Source organism: Adiantum capillus-veneris, chromosome 17, assembly GCF_014529385.1.
Source record: "Adiantum capillus-veneris isolate H3 chromosome 17, ASM1452938v2, whole genome shotgun sequence".
Classification (NCBI taxonomy): Eukaryota; Viridiplantae; Streptophyta; class Polypodiopsida; order Polypodiales; family Pteridaceae; genus Adiantum; species Adiantum capillus-veneris.
The window spans coordinates 10,424,247-10,443,288 of record NC_140947.1 but is presented as its reverse complement, the minus strand read 5'-3'; the positions used below and the strand labels follow the sequence as shown (position 1 = coordinate 10,443,288).

Sequence of the window (19,042 nt, the reverse complement as noted above, 5' to 3'; positions counted from 1 at the left end):
AGCAAGCCTTTGAAAATGCACAATGTCAATGGACAAACTTTGGTCAGCCTGCCAACTGGAGGATTGGAAGCAATTCGGAATACAACAACTATCTCACAGAGCTGCATTATATGGTTGGGTGCAAGGAAATATGAATCTTCATCCAGAGAAGGTCAGCATGCTTCGCCGTTTCTCCATGGAATCAACAAATAAAGCTCGAAACCAGCAGTTAATGAAGCCAGAGGATACACAAAGAACCCTCGATACAAAGAAGTTCACAAAACAAAGTGACATACAAATAGCACTTGAAGGGAGGAGTTTCTTAGTGGAAATTTAAAGAAAAATCCAGAGTTGAGGGCTACCATAGTTGAAGTAATAGAGATGAGGAAAGGGGAACTCACATCAGTATTCATAGATGGGAAGGAATGTGCTTAGTATTCATAGATGGGAAGGAATGTGCTTGGAGCATGGAGGAGCTATTTTCCAAGGTACTTACGCAAAGAAACTACATGAAAAAAACACAACCAGTAGAGAAAGGGTCCTCATCAAATATAGCAAAAAGTTTGATTTTGCATTCACATCATGAAGAAGTCTACGTTCCAAACATAGAAGAAAGAAGCAATGCAACTCAATTTAAAATGACAACATCAATGGAGGACATGATTCTTCCGATCCCAGCAAAAGATGCTTCTTTTCTCTGCGTCGCCATGTTTGGTAGTTCCTTCTTCATTCCAGAGCAAGTGATCCAATTTCGCCAAGATAGGCTGGCAGCTAGAGGTGCAACAATAGAGTACACATGCCTTAAAGGATTGGATGAAGGAATGGTTGGCTTCGGAGGCGGTGCTTTTGTTCAAAAAATCTTGACAGGTCCTTATGAAATGTGGGAGGTTGAAGTTACTGACTTGGCCATTGGTATTGGTATGAGTACTTTGTTGCTTCCGGGAACAAGGAGAGTGGCAAGTTCTGTAAGAGTGGTAAGTGAATAGCTTATTTTCTACTAGAAGAAGTAATTTTTTGATCTATGACCTCACTATGAACCAATTTTGATCATAGGGTGAGAGATTGATTCTTCCTGCTGTGTATCTTTTATTGACTGAGAGCATCTCAAAAACTGAGGTTGGGCATGTACAAGTAAGATGTCTATACTTTTTCTTGTTGTTAGTTTTATAAATGGGGGTTGAGCCATACTTTGCTTGCATATCGTTGGTTATAGGTGACAAGGTTGGATAGTGGTTCTTGTGGTAGCCAGTTTGTGAGAGATAGGTGGCATGCGTATTTGGTTGACTGACGAATTGAGAAATGAGCTTGGGATTTTTTATAGGAATCAGTATTCTAGCCAAAGACATAACTTGTTCTTAAAGAGTTCTACCAATCTTTCCCAAAGCCCATGTGCATGCTCTTGTGCATAGATTTGCGATTTCACTCCATCTGACAGGTCGAGGAAAAAGAAAAGTTCGAAATACTTATCTATCGGCCTTCCAAATCAGTAGACTTGTTGATCTTTAGACCATTAAAATACTTGTAATGATAGCGTTGTTTTGACCGTTGTACAGTTCAGAAGGTGGAGATCTATGTGCTCCTTTGTTTTGCAACCTATTGGGGTCTGAAAATAGGTCTAGGCAGCAGTGGAATACCTTTCCATTGGATGTATGAAGCACGGACATGGGGGCCGGTGTCACTGGATGATGAAGATATTGATGTTGTTTACTACCACTTTAGAAAACAGAGTACAGGTTTGGCTGAATTTTGATATCCATGAAAACATAAGTAGAGTGCTGCTGCCCACCACCTACTGCTGCAGGGCTGAATTTTGTTGCTATACTGAAAAAACAGTGTGCTCAAATCTCCTCGATCGATATGCTGAGGTGCGATAGAGTCCAGAAAGAGGTATTCCTCTGGTTTGCAGTGAGGTAGGGCTGAAAAACATGTCCAAATAGCACTGTAGACTGGCTCCAAAAGTGGGTAGATGCACGCATATCTACTCCAGATTTGCAAAACAATGCTGATGCAAAAAGCGCTGATTGTAAAGTGGTGTGCAGGGGATGGCCTTGCCTCTAGGAACCTCAAGAGAGGTGTCAAATGAGGAAAAGTCTTGTGTAAATTTGATCTTGATATACATATGAACCATCGTTTTCAAAGATGCTGCCACTAGATAGCCTCCAAGATTTAAAACATAGGTATAGGAAATAATCTACATTTCCTATGCACCACCACATCAAATTCACCTTTCTACAGAACATCATAGGGCACGTGGATAGACAATTCTATCCACCAATGACAACCAAGCAGGTACAAACATCATTAGTGTCTCCTTGGCTCCAAGAGCCTATCAACAGTAAAAGCTAGAGCTCCTCTGCATGTGCACCATGCCTTGGGGCATGCTTTATCAACAGCTGTAAGGTATATGGAAAAGTTGGAGGTCGGCCTTGCCTCCTAGAACCAGTCGAGCCATCTTGCTCCAAAGTCTGGCTCACAATGCAAGAAGGAAACATACTCTTGTCCCATTTTTGAGTTTCACGAAGGCCAACAACCTTTGACTCGTTAGCCACCCCATCCTCTAGAGGCTGAATAGGTCCTCTAAGTCCTGCCAAGGAAGTAAGAGCCATCAGTGAGCTTGGTGCTGATAAAGAAATTTATCAAGAGTATTATTAAAAAGCAACTCTCTACAAGTCCCTAATGAAGTTGAAGGTAGATTTGAAGTAAAAGCAAGAACATTTGTAGTCACCGCATCGGACTCCAAATTTGAAGTTTACTTCTTCAGACAGTTTCTCCGTATACATGATGCTACACAATACCAAATACCCCGTCCTTGCTTCAATTATGCTTCTTTTTAGATCTCAAGTTTTCTTTAGAGAATGCGGATATATATATATATATATATATAGGCTGAGAAACACTGGCTGATCTGGGCTGGAAACGCCAAGGAGATGAGGATGAAAACGCTGGCTATCTTCGCTTCCGCTTCTGTTGATCCTAGTGCCCAATGGACTGCCTACATAGGAGGCACAGGCTGGGTCGAGCAGGGACATAAATTAGTGAGATCTAACAGAATCTGACATCAGTAAGATCCGGTGTGGATCTAGATGCGATTGTCGAGAGACCATGGTCTGAGATCTCGATGGATTTTATGTGATATGATTTGAATGTGATGTGGATGTTCAGTGACTGTCGTCTTTGTGCAAGTGCTGGATTTGTGTCATCTAGCACGTCAGAACTTAGAGTTAGTGTCTACTCAACTGGTTTATTGCTTATGTCAGATTTTGCAGGTGTAATCGAGGACGATTACAATTCTTTCAAGAGGGGCGTATTTCACAAAGTGATGACGTGGAACGACTACCTGAACATCAGATAAAATTGATTTTTAAAGTTGTTCCAACTTATGGTTCCTTTCGAATGGGTCCCAAGGGACACAAGGCCATTAAAATATGCCAAAAGACTAAATCGCGTGGAGTGCAGACATGGACAACTGTACGAAAACTCCCCGTTTTGCGCTAACTGTGCCACGTGGCAAGTTGAATGGATTTTTGCAATTCATGCTGGTAGATTTTGAGAGCAAATGCTTTTGGATTCACGCTTGCTTTTTCCGTCATACTGATTAAGGCTCCCCATGCTCCAAGCAACGGTTCAACAACACACCATTGGTTCATAACTCACCCAATTTCACAAAGTATGACGGTAAGACCAACCATGGAGCAGTCAATCAGTTCATCCATCAATTTGTGGCTCAATTCAAAGCTTCCACCCTCTCGACGTGAAGACCATCAGATCGAGCTCATTCTAGGTGCAGAACCACCCCACCAATTTCTCCATCGCTTATCCAAAGCATTAGAAGGAGAATTGGAAACACAGATTGCAAACCTCTTGCAGGTAGGATTTATCCGCCCATCATCCTCACCATTCGCAGCACTCGTCCTCTTCATCATGAAGAAGGACAAGTCAGTCCGGTTATGTGTTGACTACGGAGCAAGAATGTCACAAATTGGTGACGTGGTAGTGCCCCCGGATACACGCACACACACACAACCCCTGCTGACGTGGCAGCAACAACCGAAAAACGCGCCGCAATTCTCGCCGGAAAATGGGCTGACAGGTTGATGTGGTAGGCAGTATGGACCTCCGCAATTTGTGCTGGTTTGCTGACATGGCATTCTGTACCGATTTTTGTAAATTGCGTTGGCTGAATTTGCTGGGAGCTTTTGGGACAATTGCTTTTGAGTTAAATGCTTTTGGGGCTCTGGCTTTGGGCATTCCTTGTACTTAATAAATAAGCGGGCAGGGCCTCACTTCTTGGAGCATCTGGACGCAGAGTTTGAGAGTGAGCACCTACCCGCTCTCTTATACTTTGAACACAGATTAATACAAAAAGAAATACCGATAGGGGCCCTAGTCTTTGGGGCCAATACCTCTAGGCACGGAACTACGCCGGGCCGTGTCAATTTTGTGAACTATTTTGAAGTGAATCACTGTTGTGTCGCGGTAGAATCTTGACTTGGGGTGTCCAAGTTTGTTATAGTGGTATCAGAGCACAGAAAGATTCTTCTTTTATGCCGGATCAGATCCTTTTGGCAGCGCACACAACTTTTGGGAAAGAATCTTCGTGTCCCGACCCTGGACTTATTAGCCATTCCCACCCTTCATACATCGCGCATCCGATGCGCTCCCATCTTCATCGCTCTGTCTTACGAGGCATAAAGCCATAAAGAATCTCAGGTTACACATGGGTTCTCGTGAAGAATCTGATAGAGATGACACCTCTCAATGGGAAGACAAAGAAAAGTTGAAAATCCGGCGCAGAACTGAAGAAAAGAATGAAGATTTGGGCAAAATTTTTTTCAGACAAGTTTGCCTGAAAGAAGTACAAACGTCAACTGCAGATTGGCATATGTGTGAAGAGTTTGATTAAGTACTCCAGGACCCGAGATTGGCGAAACACCTGACGTATTATCCTATTGATAAGATTTACTCGAGATGGCGTGTGGTCATTGCTTCTCCTCTCAGGTAGTGAGGAAAGCCGAAAAGACAGACAAGTGCAGAAAAGCGGAACCTGTATTAAATTTGAATCCTTTTTGGGTTCCGAGATGCTCCGAGGTCTTTTGCATGTGTGAACAGATTGATTAAGTACTCAAGGGACCCGAGATTGGCGAAACACCTGAAGAATTACCCGATTGATAAGATTTACTCGAGATGGCGTGTGGTGATTGCTTCTCCTCTCAGGTAGTGAGGAAAGCCGAAAAGACAGACAAGTGCAGAAAAGCGGAACTGGTGACTTGGTAGTGCCCCCGGATACACACACACACACACACAACCCCTCCTGCCGTGGCAGCAACAACCGAAAAACGCGCCGCAATTCTCGTCGGAAAATGGGCTGACAGGTTGATGTGGCAGGCAGTATGGTCCTCCGCAATTTGTGCTGGTTTGCTGACATGGCATTGTGTACGGATTTTTGTAAATTGCGTTGGCTGAATTTGCTGGCAGCTTTTGGGACAATTGCTTTTGAGTTAAAAAGTTTTTGAGTTACATGCTATGGGGCTCTGCTTTTGGGCATCCCTTGTACTTAATAAATAAGCGGGCAGGGCCTCACTTCTTGGAGCATCTGGACGCAGAGTTTGAGAGTGAGCACCTACCCGCTCTCTTATACTTTGAACACAGATTAATACAAAAAGAAATACCGATAGGGGCCCCAGTCTTTGGGGCCAATACCTCTAGGCACGGAACTACGCCGGGCCGTGTCAATTTTGTGAACTATTTTGAAGTGAATCACTGTTGTGTCGCGGTAGAATCTTGACTTGGGGTGTCCAAGTTTGTTATAGTGGTATCAGAGCACAGAAAGATTCTTCTTCTATGTAGGATCAGATCCTTTTGGGAGCGCACACAGCTTTTGGGAAAGAATCTTCGTGTCCTGACCCCGGACTTATTAGCCGTTCCCACCCTTTATACATCGCGCATCCGATGCGGTCCCATCTTCATTGCTCTGTCTTACAGGGCATAAAGCCATAAAGAATCCTAGGTTATACATGGGTTCTCGTGAAGAATCTGACGGAGATGACACCTCTCAATGGAAAGACAAAGAAAAGTTGGAAATCCGGCGCAGAACTGAAGAAAAGAATGAAGATTTGGGCAAATTGTTTTTCAGACAAGTTTGCGTGAAAGAAGTACAAACGTCAACTGCAGATTGGGATGTGTGAACAATTTGATTAAGTACTCCAGGGACCCGAGATTGGCGAAACACCTGACCTATTATCCGATTGATAAGATTTACTCGAGATGGCGTGTGGTCGTTGCTTCTCCTCTTAGGTAGTGAGGAAAGCCGAAAAGACAGACAAGTGCAGAAAAGCGGAACCTGTATTAAATTTGAATCCTTTTTGGGTTCCGAGATGCTCGGAGGTTTTTTGCATGTGTGAACAGATTGATTAAGTACTCCAGGGACCCAAGATTGGCGAAAAACCTAAAGAATTACCCGATTGATAAGATTTACTCGAGATGGCGTGTGGTGATTGCTTCTCCTCTCAGGTAGTAAAGAAAGCCGAAAAGACAGACAAGTGCAGAAAAGCGGAACTGGTGACGTGGCAGGGCCCCCGGATACACACACACACAACCTCTGCTGACGTGGCAGCAACAACCGAAAAACGCGCCGCAATTCTCACCGGCAAATGGGCTGACAGGTTGATGTGGCAGGCAGTATGGACCTCCGCAATTTGTGCTGGTGTGCTGACATGGCATTCTGTACGGATTTTTGTAAATTGCGCTGGCTGAATTTGCTGGCAGCTTTTGGGACAATTGCTTTTGAGTTAAAAAGCTTTTGAGTTAAATGCTTTTGGGGCTCTGCTTTTGGGCATCCCTTGTACTTAATAAATAAGCGGGGAGGGCCTCACTTCTTAGAGCATCTGGACGCAGAGTTTGAGAGTGAGCACCTACCCGCTCTCTTATACTTTGAACACAGATTAATACAAAAAGAAATACCGATAGGGGTCCCAGTCTTTGGGGCCAATACCTCTAGGCACGGAACTATGCCCGGGCCGTGTCAATTTTGTGAACTATTTTGAAGTGAATCACTGTTGTGTCGCGGTAGAATCTTGACTTGGGGTGTCCAAGTTTGTTATAGTGGTATCAGAGCACAGAAAGATTCTTCTTCTATGTAGGATCAGATCCTTTTGGCAGCGCACACAGCTTTTGGGAAAGAATCTTCGTGTCCCGACCCCGGACATTAGCCATTCCCACCCTTCATACATCGCGCATCTGGTGCGCTCCCATCTTCATCGCTCTGTCTTACAGGGCATAAAGCCATAAAGAATCTCAGGTTACACATGGGGTCTCGTGAAGAATCTGACAGAGATGACACCTCTCAATGGGAAGACAAAAAAAAGTTGGAAATCCGGCGCAGAACTGAAGATAAGAATGAAGATTTGGGCAAATATTTTTCGGACAAGTTTGCCTGAAAGAAGTACAAACGTCAACTGCAGATTGGGATATGTGTGAACAATTTGATTAAGTACTCCAGGGAACCGAGATTGGCGAAACACTTGACGTATTATCCGATTGATAAGATTTACTCGAGATGGCGTGTGGTCATTGCTTCTCCTCTCGGGTAGTGAGGAAAGACGAAAAGACAGACAAGTGCAGAAAAGCAGAACCTGTATTAAATTTGAATCCTTCTTGGGTTCCGAGATGCTCCAAGGTCTTTTGCATGTGTGAACAGATTGATTAAGTACTCCAAGGACCCGAGATTGGCGAAAAACCTGAAGAATTACCCGATTGATAAGATTTACTCGTGATGGCGTGTGGTCATTGCTTCTCCTCTCAGGTAGTGAGGAAAGCTGAAAAGACAGACAAGTGCAGAAAAGGGGAACTGGTGACGTGGCAATGCCCTCGGATACACACACACACACACAACCACTGCTGACGTGGCAGCAACAACCGAAAAACGCGCCGCAATTCTTGTCGGAAAATGGGATGACAGGTTGATGTGGCAGGCAGTATGGACCTCCGCAATTTGTGCTGGTTTGCTGACATGGCATTGTGTACGGATTTTTGTAAATTGTGCTGGCTGAATTTGCTGGCAGCTTTTGGGACAATTGCTTTTGAGTTAAATGCTTTTGGGGCTCTGCTTTTGGGCATCCCTTGTACTTAATAAATAAGCGGGCAAGGCCTCACTTCTCAGAGCATCTGGACGCAAAGTTTGAGAGTGAGCACCTACCCGCTGTCTTGTACTTTGAACACAGATTAATACAAAAAGAAATACCGATAGGGGCCCCAGTCTTTGGGGCCAATACCTCTAGGCACGGAACTACGCCGGGCCGTGTCAATTTTGTGAACTATTTTGAAGTGAATCACTGTTGTGTCGCGGTAGAATCTTGACTTGGGGTGTCCAAGTTTGTTATAGTGGTATCAGAGCACAGAAAGATTCTTCTTCTACGGAGGATCCGATCATTTTGGCAGCGCACACAACTTTTGGAAAAGAATCTTCGTGTCCCGACCCCGGACTTATTAGCCATTCCCACCCTTCATACATCGCGCATCCGATGCGCTCCCATCTTCATCGCTCTGTCTTACGAGGCATAAAGCCATAAAGAATCTCAGGTTACACATGGGTTCTCGTGAAGAATCTGATAGAGATGACACCTCTCAATGGGAAGACAAAGAAAAGTTGAAAATCCGGCGCAGAACTGAAGAAAAGAATGAAGATTTGGGCAAAATTTTTTTCGGACAAGTTTGCCTGAAAGAAGTACAAACGTCAACTGCAGATTGGCATATGTGTGAAGAGTTTGATTAAGTACTCCAGGGACCCGAGATTGGCGAAACACCTGACGTATTATCCTATTGATAAGATTTACTCGAGATGGCGTGTGGTCATTGCTTCTCCTCTCAGGTAGTGAGGAAAGCCGAAAAGACAGACAAGTGCAGAAAAGCGGAACCTGTATTAAATTTGAATCCTTTTTGGGTTCGGAGATGCTCCGAGGTCTTTTGCATATGTGTGAACAGATTGATTAAGTACTCCAAGGACCCGAGATTGTCGAAACACCTGAAGAATTACCCGATTGATAAGATTTATTCAAGATGGCGTGTGGCCATTGCTTCTCCTCTCAAGTAGGGAGGAAAGCCGAAAAGACAGACAAGTGCAGAAAAGCGGAACCTGTACTCGCAGAAAGACATGGACAAGCACTCTTGAAAAGAAGCACTTCTACAGAGCCAACCAATATGACTTCCTCGAAGACAAGAAAACAAAAGAGTTTAAAGAAGGTGGAAAGTCAATTAAATTTGAATCCTTTTCTGGGTTCCGAGATGCTCCGAGGGCTTTGGCCTTCATTCCGTAGTTTGACATAGCCTTCTCTTGAGGGTACTACTCAGAGCACTCCAAGATTAGGAGGGCTGCATCTTTCTTCAAAGGAAATGCTCGAACATGGTGTGGAAGTCCACTCTTCTTCTGAGGAAGGAAGCTCCAGTTAAATGGTTGAAGGCTCTTTATTTCTTCTTGGCTGACTCGGGAGTACAAATGAGATATACGTGCCGCTTGAAATCATCTTCGGATGACCAAGGGAGATTCTTTGGATGCTTATTGCGAGATATTTTGGAACTCTTTTCTACCAACCTCTTCATTTATGAAGGTCTCTTTTTAGGAGCAGATTGAGCGGTATTGCTGCGGACTCCCTACAGAGTTCCGAGACTACTGCCTGGAACAAAAGTCGAATTCTATTCAAGAATTGATGGGTCATGCGAAACGGGGTTTTGCGATACATTTGGGAAACTTGACTTACCCCACTGAAGAGATCTCGACTCAGAGAACCAACAGATCTCTCACAATGAAAGTAGAAAGAGAAAGAGTTCCCATGACAAAGAAAAGAAAGATACACGTCCTCGACTGACTCTTAGAGAAAGGGCTATCTATCTCAAAGAGGGGAAGTGTTTTGGTTGCGAGGAATTTGGACACATCTTCGTAAAGTGCCCCAAAAAGGCATAGCAAGAATAGACTGAAGATAGGCCAGAGAGTTCTAGAGTAGCAGAGGAACGTGGCAGAAAAGGCAGATGAAAACAAAACTGGTACCACATTGCATGGGGCCCGATCCGATCGGATGGACGAAAGTACAAAACTTTGCCGCACTTAGGGCAAAGTGAAAGATCAGGAAGCCCTTATTTTCTTTGATGGAGGAGCCAAGGCCAACTTGGCGGCTCGACTTGGAATTACACCTGACAGGTTGAGGCCACAGGCGGAGGAAGTTCTAGGGGCACCCGGATGGGATGTTGCCATTACACCAATCATTGGCAAACTTTGTTTGCAATGTCAGGGTTATTTAGGGCACGAGGACTTCTACGTAATGCCCTTAGGAAGGTTGTGACATCCTCCTCAAAATCCCTTGGTACCACAAGAACAACACCGTGGTTGACTATCGAGCTGAGAAAGCGACTTTGACAAATGAAGGGCAAAGAGATTGTACTTGATGAAATTCAGTTTCTTTACTCGATTTTCTAGAGAGAACTGAATGATGATTGAAGGTCGACTATGTTTTGACCTTAATAAAAAATGCCAAGATTTTTCTCCACACTCATGCCGATTGATTTTCAGAGGGCCTGCCAGTCGAGTTGCCATCATCTCGTCCTGAGGATCATACTATTGATCTGATACCTAGAAGCACACCACCGAACTGGCCACCTTAACGTGTGAGCCGAGCCCAAAATGAAGAGATTATGAACAAGTGAAAGACCTTTTGGAAAAGAGTCTTATCCACCGGAGTACTTCAACCTACTACTCTCCAGTGTTGTTGGTTTTAAAGAAAGACGGATCTTGGAGAATGTGCATTGATTATAGAGCTCTCAATAAAATCACCATCAAAAACAGATTTTCGATTCCCAGGATCGATGATATTCTTGACAGATTACAGGGATCCTCTTGTTTCAGTAGGACCGATTTGAAAAGCGCATATCATTAGATCCGAATTGCGTCGGGAGATGTCTACGAGACAGCTTTTCGGACGAGCTTCAGTTTATATGAATTTTTGGTGATGCCTTTTGCCTTACCAATGATCCATCGACTTTTAACCGAATGATGGATAGGATTTTCAGAGAGTACAGATCTTTTGTTGGCATTTTCTTTGATGACATTATAGTCTTCTCCAAGGATGAGGCAGAACATAGACAACATCTGCTACAGGTCTTTCAGGCATTGCGAGATCACAAGTTATTAATCAATGCCAAGAAGAGTGAATTTTTCTTACCGGAGATACACTTTTTGGGACACATTGTCTCAACAGCAGGAGTAGAGATGGACCCGGCCAAGATTTAGACTATACGTGATTGGCCCGATTTGAAGAATGGTCATGAAGTTAGAAGCTTCTTGGGTGACAATTGTGGTCGACTTCCTAAGTCCATCAGATCATCGGGTCACCAGGTAGGGACTAGATTTGGTCCCAAGGTTGGCATAAATGTGCATTATTTATTTTTAGGGATTTGATTTTGTCAAATCTCGATTTATGCATCCCCTTCCTAAAATATAAAAGGAAAACCCCTTGCCTATTTAAAGGATGCCTGCCCCTCCATTTCCCAGAAGTTTGGGTGCCCTCTTTTATGGCTCATGGCTGCGTTTTCAAAAGGGTTGAAAGTTGCGTTTTCTCGAGCAGTTGGCGATCTGTGTTTCCTGCCTTTTCCCATGGCGTTTCAGCAACCAGTAGGCGATCCATCTCAGCAGCCATAGGTGCCTTTCCTGGCTCGCCTTCATCGCCCTACGGAACGCCAATTGAAGCCCCTCATTGCAGCCCATTCACCGGCTGCACATTGGGAGCCATCTCAGCTCTCCATCTCCCATTGAGGTCACTATTGGCAGCCCATTCGTGGCTGCCCCATTCCCCTCTCATTTTCCTCCAATTCCCCATCTCGGAGGACATTCTTCCTCATCCAAATCAGGCAATTCTCAGCCTGTTTTGCAGCCATCATTGGGCTACATCAGGAGCCATTCCCTGCTCCAAGGACCAATACCAGTCCAGATCTCAGCTAGGTTTTCCTCTTCAATCGGTGAAGCCAATTCAGCCCGGCAATTCCCGGTGCATTCCTGGCCTCTCCATCGAGTCGCAACATCAACAATTGACATCAGCCCCGGAGGTATTCCATTTCAGAGAGTTATTGGTGCCATCTTCCCCATTCTCAGAGTCTAGAGTCTTGTATACAAGTATCATTTGTGTACATTCCATCATTGCAATCAAAAGCAAATACCACATCAGCAACGGTGTGGGGGCCCTTGAGAGGGTTGGTTGGGACCCCATCGGGTGTAAAGGATTTGTGAAGAGCATAAAGCTAGATCTTGTCAGCTATTTCTATCTGCTTCGCATGACATTTACGACAAGGATTTGTTCGCAATCGTTTCGGCTTTCAAACATTGTAAGCACTTTATTTATGGTAGAGAGCTCATAGTTAAAACAGACCATCAAGCCCTCAAATGGCTTTAGAACATGCCTAGTGCTGATTGGAGCGATTGTCAAGACACATCTTTCAACGGTTCAGTGGCATGATAGAGTATGTGCTTGGCAAGCACAACCCAGTTGTAGATGCTCTTAGCTGGAAGTCCGACATAGTAGAGGCCATCCGGTCAGCCACAATCTTGGAGATTTAGGGCATGGACTTGGATAGCATGAAAGTGGAGTATCGTGACTCTGTTGAGTTTAGCACTCTCTACAATTTGGCCTTGGCAGGAGAACCAGGTTATTACACTCTTCAGGACGGTTGGCTCTTATACAGGGGTCGCCTTTGCGTCACAACAAAACAAAGAGCGGCTCTCCTTCATGGTGCTCTTGACTCACTTGTTGGGGGTCATCGAGGTATCAACAGTACTTTGGAGAAGCTTTGAGAGGTCATTCTTTTGGCCTAAATTAAGGAAGTATGTATATGACTATGTCCACAAGTGCCCAATTTGTCAAAAGTTGAAGAGTTCACCCTCAGATTGTCCCTCGAAATGTCCCTCGGAAATTTTTGAGCTAACTTGAGCTGTTCTGCAGATTTGCTTTGTAATCGCGGACGATTACTTTCTTTCAAGAAGGGGGGATGTCACAAACTCCTGACGTGTCAATGTTAGGTGCAGCGGAATGATTGTTTGCGCTTTGCTCAAGATAAGTGCTCCGAACTATGCTCAAGGTTCCTTTTAGTTCTTATGGAAGGGAGAGCCTTCCGTTCTTAATGGAAAGTGCTATGATCACAAACAAAGTGAATGGACACTGTGCGTGCAAGTGAATGAGATTGAGAGATAGAGAGAGAAGAGAGATACGACACCAGAGATGTTGTAAAACCCTCCTCCGAAGGCCCCACTCTTGTCGGCGAGAGTGGTCTACTATTGATTGCACAAAGTGGTACAATGATGATGCAATGGACTGATGCAACCTGGGACTATGTCGATGACGACGACGGGGATGACGATGACGACTTTAGGGCTGAAATCTGTGGTCTTCTATCTGCTGAATTTTGGGGCTGATTCGGACTGCTAAAACACGCTTGTTTGCTGCGTTTTTGGGAGGCTGAAAATGGGGGTATCTGTAGGTGCTTAGGGCTGAATCTGCTGCTATTCTTAAGGCTGAAAACGCTGCTGCATTTGCTGCACTTAAGGCTGAAAATGAGAACGATGGCAGATCTGGGAATCGTTAGCAAAAACGCTAGGCAAATCTGGGAAGTGCTGGCGATGGTGGTAAACTGGAAACGCCAGGTCAGGGGAGGTGCTAGCGGTTTGCAAAAACGCTAGGGCTGAGTGTGGGCGATGAGGGAAAACCAAAAACGCCAAGGGATGCGCTCTTGCTGCTTGGTCTGCCAGAAAGTGCTAACTTGGGTTTGCTTATATATTTTCTTAGCAAAATTGCCCTACCTACTTTTGTTGGGAAGTCACTTAAAAATAATAAGTGAAAATGTCAAAAATAGGGAAAATAGGCTAAATGCACTGGAAAAATTCCCCTAACTGATTCTAATGGATTCTGATGGGAATACTGATGATCATGCTGTGTGCAACCAGAGGATATGCATCTACACTAAGTGACTGGGCATGCACGGTCTACGGATAGACTCACAAAAGTGCCAGATCACTTCTAATCTAGACTGACTGGACTGACTGAACCCTGATCATGCTGTAGCTTGTCCACGGACACATAGGGTTGGATGTGTCACGTGACAGTCAAGTCACTGAAGAACGGAGCCAACCTGCAGATCCCGGCCGAGGGGCCTAAACCCTAAGAAGCAAGAACAACAGAAGAAGAAGAAGCGGAAGAAGTTCCCACCAACCTGCAAATCCCGGCCGAGGGGCCTAAACCCTAAGAAGCAGGAACAACAAAAGAAGAAGAAGCGGAAGAAGTTCCCACCAACTTATGAGACCTCGTCCGATGGGACCCAAGTGACATAAAGGCATTAAAATAAAGCAAGGCCACACACACACACAAACACACATGGAGATGGTGACGTGGCATGACCACCCAAGAGCAGAGGACAATACAGACGCTGGTTGATAGCTGGTAGTACGGACGCACGCGAAATGCACTAATAGACAGCAATATGGAATCCTACAAAACGTGTTGGTAGGCTGACGTGGCAGATTGTACGGAATCCAACTTTTTGCACTGGCTGCTGATGTGGCTTGTACGGATTTCTGAAATTTACACTAATGTTTTATCTGGCAGTTTTTGAACCAAGTTGCTTTTGGGATAATTTGCTTTTGAGTTTACTGCTTTTGGGGCATCCCTTGTAAGAATAAATAAAGCCCAAGGGGCCTCACTCTTCAGAGCATCTGGACGCGGAGTCTGAGAGCAGAGGACCCCTTTCGGTAATTTTACTTTGCTCAAGCATTAATATAATAATAAAATACCGAAAGGGACGCCAGGTTTTGGGGCCAATATCTCTGGGTACGGAACTACGCCGGGCCGTGTCGACTCAAGTTTTTAAAGTTGTAAAGTATTTCAAGTGGTTCTCTCGTGTGTCATGTCGAATTTTTCGACTTGGGGTGCCCAAGCCTGTGACAAGCAGGGTGGGAGGGGAACGGCAGCGTGAGGGAGGGGAACATGCAGTAACAAGGGGGCACAAGCAGCAGACAGCGGGGGCGTTGTATGACACCGCGTTGTACGACACCGCACAGGGAGGAGGTGAGAGGTTGGCAGTGCAAACAAGGGGGGAGGGGGTGAGGTTTAGTAATGGCAAGGGTAGGCAATGGGGAGAAGCGCAACAACAAGAAGCGTTCGGGAGATCTCGGCTTCCTCCTTGTACACATCTTGTATATGATGATGAAGTTGTTCCTTGTCGCAATCTTTCTCTTCGCTTCTCTTTCAAGCTTATACATGTGCACGGAGTCCCAACCACCCTTTAGAGGTTTGCCCCACCTTGCTAGATTGGCATTTAATTTACTTTTGTTTGCAAATCATTGGTTGCCGAAAGAAAGCCTAAAAAGGGTTCTAAATGGAGAGACTTTAAAGGCCTCAACTATAAGTTGGATAGGGGAGAGGACAGGATTGATAGCCCTGGCAGGACCTAAATGGTCGAGTTTTGGTTGGCTGGGAATCTCAGCCTCCTTCCCTCCTCCTAGCCAGCTTCCTTCACCACTCTCCCACATATCTGTCAATTCCTAAAATCAAATATGTGGCAGGCTCCTAGTGTGGCAATTCTCAGATCTCATGTGGCTCCTAATTCAAAAGCCACCATTGGTCCCATCGTTGGAACCTCACACTAGCTATTGATGAGGCTCTCAAGGCCAAGGTGGTTGTGGTATAGGCACCCTCAATTGGGGAATTAGCTGGTCTGTTGAGGCTGATCTCACATGCAAATTTATGCAGATACATTCGTTTCTAGACATGTGTTTTCCTATATTTGTTCTCATTGCAAGTGCTACAAATGTTGCATTGCATTCTATCTTTGGTTTTAAACTCATACCAAAAGGTCCTTGACGTGAAGATGTCTATCAAGACTATCACCTATGCTTGCAACTTGAAGTGCTTTGGCATTATGTTGTATATGCAATGGAAAAATATTCATAATGGAATGTTAATTAAAACTACATTTTGATTTAATAAATACTTTCATTTTGATATGTTACATGAAAATAATGAAACGTGTGTATGTTTAAGTATGCCAATATTGACAAACTTGAAAAGGAGGAGGTAATAATACATGTAGTTGTTGATTATGGGAAGTGCTACTCAAGTAGTATGTAGCTTGCCAAAGTTCATTGTTTTCTAAATGTGTAAAATTACATTTGTACATTTCATCGTTCATGAGAGGGTAGGTACGATATTGCACAAAGCAAGAGCAATTTTCTACTTGCTTTAAACCATTAGATACATCTCACATGTTAGACATGAATGCAAAGTGTTTAATGTTTAGATATTGACCGGCTTGAGGGAAAGTGAAGAAAAAATGTCCAGCTATGAAAGTGTAACAATCAAAGAGGCATTGCACTTTAGCTTACAGATCTTGATTTCATTGTTTTCTTGGACAAAGCTAGTTGTTATAAGTGCTTTGTAAAAGAGTTGTTGTGCGAGGATAATCTTATATTAAAGATGGTGATAATGCTATTTGTCTAGGCTTTTGATGAACCGAGCATTAATGAGAATGAGAAAGAGAGCTTCCCTCATCTGCAAAATAACGAGGTACAAATTTCAAGTGGTTTCTATCTCTTATTATAATGTGAAAAGCAATAATATGTTTACTCTTATATTGTTTTGCTTATCTAGTTACTTGTCAAACTCTTGTTCCTTTATTTAGGACGATCACTTCACTCATGGTCAAATGAGTATCACGTCTCCATGTGCACTCATAGCTTCAAGGACTTGTGAAGAGAATGTTGTCAACGACAACAATGCTAAGTTTGCCAATACTTCAAAAGTTATGGAGAAGCAAATTGGAAGATCAAACATCCTAATCGATGAGCTAGTTCATGAATATCACTCGGTAATGTGTAGCATGCATGAAATCATGAATTACAAGATGCTTATTTGGGTTGATTTATGGTCTTAGTTTCTTTCAACATCGTGTGTTTTTATTTCTCTTTGATAGATTGATATGACTTCTAATCTTGCAAGACAAGCAACACTTTGCACAAAAGAGGCCTTCGAGACGAAAGAAGATGATGAGAGTGCAACTCAAGAAATTAAAGCTTCTAGTGATTTTGAGAATGTAAGTTGAAGAGTATGTACATCTACGTAAAGTGTCTTGGAACTTTACATGATTTCTTGCTTTGAATCTTGTAGGACATTGAAGTATACAAAAAATTGAGGAAAAAGTTTTTTCACTTAAACTCTAACCTCATAAGAATTCTATCTTATTGTATACATCAAAATTTAGAATTGTATGTATTTAAACACAAGTCAACTCTGTACTTGAGTCTTGTCACATGTCACATGTAGGTTGAAGGTAGCTCCAAAAAGAGGACAAATTCAAAGGAGCTTGAAAAGAGTGTGAAGAAAAAGGTTTCTACTTATAGATTGAATTTGTTTCTTTGGTTTTCAAGTGCAAGTGGATTAAAGTAATGTTTTATTGTAGGCGTTGAGTGATATCACAAATGCTAGCAACAAGGGTCTTCAAAGTTCCAAACAAGATACTAAGGTGATTGCTCATTCTCTTTAAGTTGGATATAGATTGTCTTGTATAAGGAATGTTTTGCAAGTTATCCAATTTTTTGCAGGAATCACAAGTATCCATTGTAAGAGGAAGACGTGAACGTTTTGTGAGAGCTCCTTCTAGATATAGAGATTGAGATTGGAGTTATCTTTTTGGCTTTTTACCTTGGTTTTGTGGGACTTGACTTATTGTATGAAGGATATATTTTTAGTGCGTTTATAAATGAGGTGCTTATGCATGCTATAGTAAATTGCCACTTATGCATGCTTATAAATATAAGCTGAATTCTCACTCCCTTTGAGTATTACATTTATGAATTTATACTTAAAACGCTCAAAGTTTTAGAGGTTCCTTCTTTAAGTAAACTTATGTAACAAGAATTACTTTTATAGTGCATTATGGAGCTTTGATTATAAGTTTTTTGCTTGAAAGTTGAAGGTTAAGCTAACACAAATGTCTTTGATTGTAAATATTGACATTACAAAGCAAACAACACTAAAAGGGAAAGTGAGACAAGAAAGACATAGAGATGCTCAAGTATGGAAATTATCTTTTTTTACACAGGTGTGTGATTTGATTTGTGTTTAGTATTGTTATTTATGTGTTTATTTACTTGGTTGCTAGCTTCAACCTGTACAAAAATGATTACTTCTTTGGGTGTTTATCAGGGTGACATCAAAAGCAAGAGTAGTGTTGATTTAGATGTCCTTACAAAGGAGGACAAGGAAGCAATTGTCATGAAGTACTTAAGGGGAAAATGATGTGGATGCCATGTATGGAAACCTACCTTTCAAGGTGAAGCTAATACAAGAAGCAAACAATATACATTTTGTGGATGTAAAAGGGTCTACATCAAAGATTGCCATGTTGGACACATTAGTTTCTTGGGTAATTGCATTGGGAAAGGTACATGTAAATCAACGCATAGGGCTTGTTGCCACTCAAGACGTGATTTGTTTATCTTAATCAATTCATAGTAAGAATTGATGTTGGAATTGAATGATAGTTATAATGTTGATATAAGTTTTATGGTATATCTTCCAATTTTGATACATAAATGTTTTACAATATATATTGCTTTAAATTACCAATCAAAATTACCGTACTTTTGTAAAATTGTGTTTCACTTTTGGTTTTTTTATCTTGTAAGATGTTAAATGGTGTACTGAAGAATCTTATATAGATGAAAAGTAAAGTGTGCTCATATTATTGAACAATTTCTAGTTCTTAGGAGATTTTGTTTAGATAGGTAGAATATGTAAGATGGTTTTGAGGAAATACATACATAATCCATAAAAGCATGTGTGTGTGTGTGTGAGAGAGAGAGAGAGAGAGAGAGAGAGAGAGAGAGAGAGAGAGAGAAAAGAAGAGTATTTTAACGTCGTGGGAAACTATCCCAAGAGACCTTAAAGATCTATCCGATGATGAGAGTTGAACTCAAGACCTGTTATTCAACCGGGAAATGGCATTATCAATCTACCACACATTTGGGTGATAGAAAGGT

General features: G+C 42.9%; 1 protein-coding gene across 2 annotated transcripts; it reads left to right on the top strand.

The window, feature by feature from the left end:
• The first annotated feature begins 9 nt into the window (after positions 1–9).
• LOC147436792 (uncharacterized) lies at positions 10–18,572 on the top strand. Of its 2 annotated transcripts, XM_086486210.1 has the most exons (9): positions 10–953; positions 1,033–1,110; positions 16,503–16,568; positions 16,684–16,869; positions 16,975–17,094; positions 17,325–17,387; positions 17,461–17,523; positions 18,025–18,102; positions 18,207–18,572. In XM_086486210.1, exons 1-9 carry the CDS (start codon positions 405–407, stop codon positions 18,297–18,299), a joined length of 1,296 nt encoding a protein of 431 aa, XP_086342336.1. In that variant the 5' UTR covers positions 10–404; the 3' UTR covers positions 18,300–18,572. The 2 variants fall into 2 exon arrangements, with proteins under 2 accessions (XP_086342336.1, XP_086342337.1); XM_086486211.1 differs by lacking the exons at positions 18,025–18,102; positions 18,207–18,572 and adding an exon at positions 17,603–17,817 and having other exon boundaries at positions 11–953.
• The last annotated feature ends 470 nt before the right edge of the window (positions 18,573–19,042 follow it).

Bases quoted from the DNA above. Each gene is read 5' to 3' on its own strand.
- LOC147436792 (XM_086486210.1), top strand. From the start codon at position 405: ATGTGCTTAGTATTCATAGATGGGAAGGAATGTGCTTGGAGCATGGAG. The intron at 954-1,032 runs GTAAGTGAATAG...TTTTGATCATAG, and splicing joins TGGCAAGTTCTGTAAGAGTG to GGTGAGAGATTGATTCTTCC. The intron at 18,103-18,206 runs GTGTGTGATTTG...GGTGTTTATCAG, and splicing joins AATTATCTTTTTTTACACAG to GGTGACATCAAAAGCAAGAG.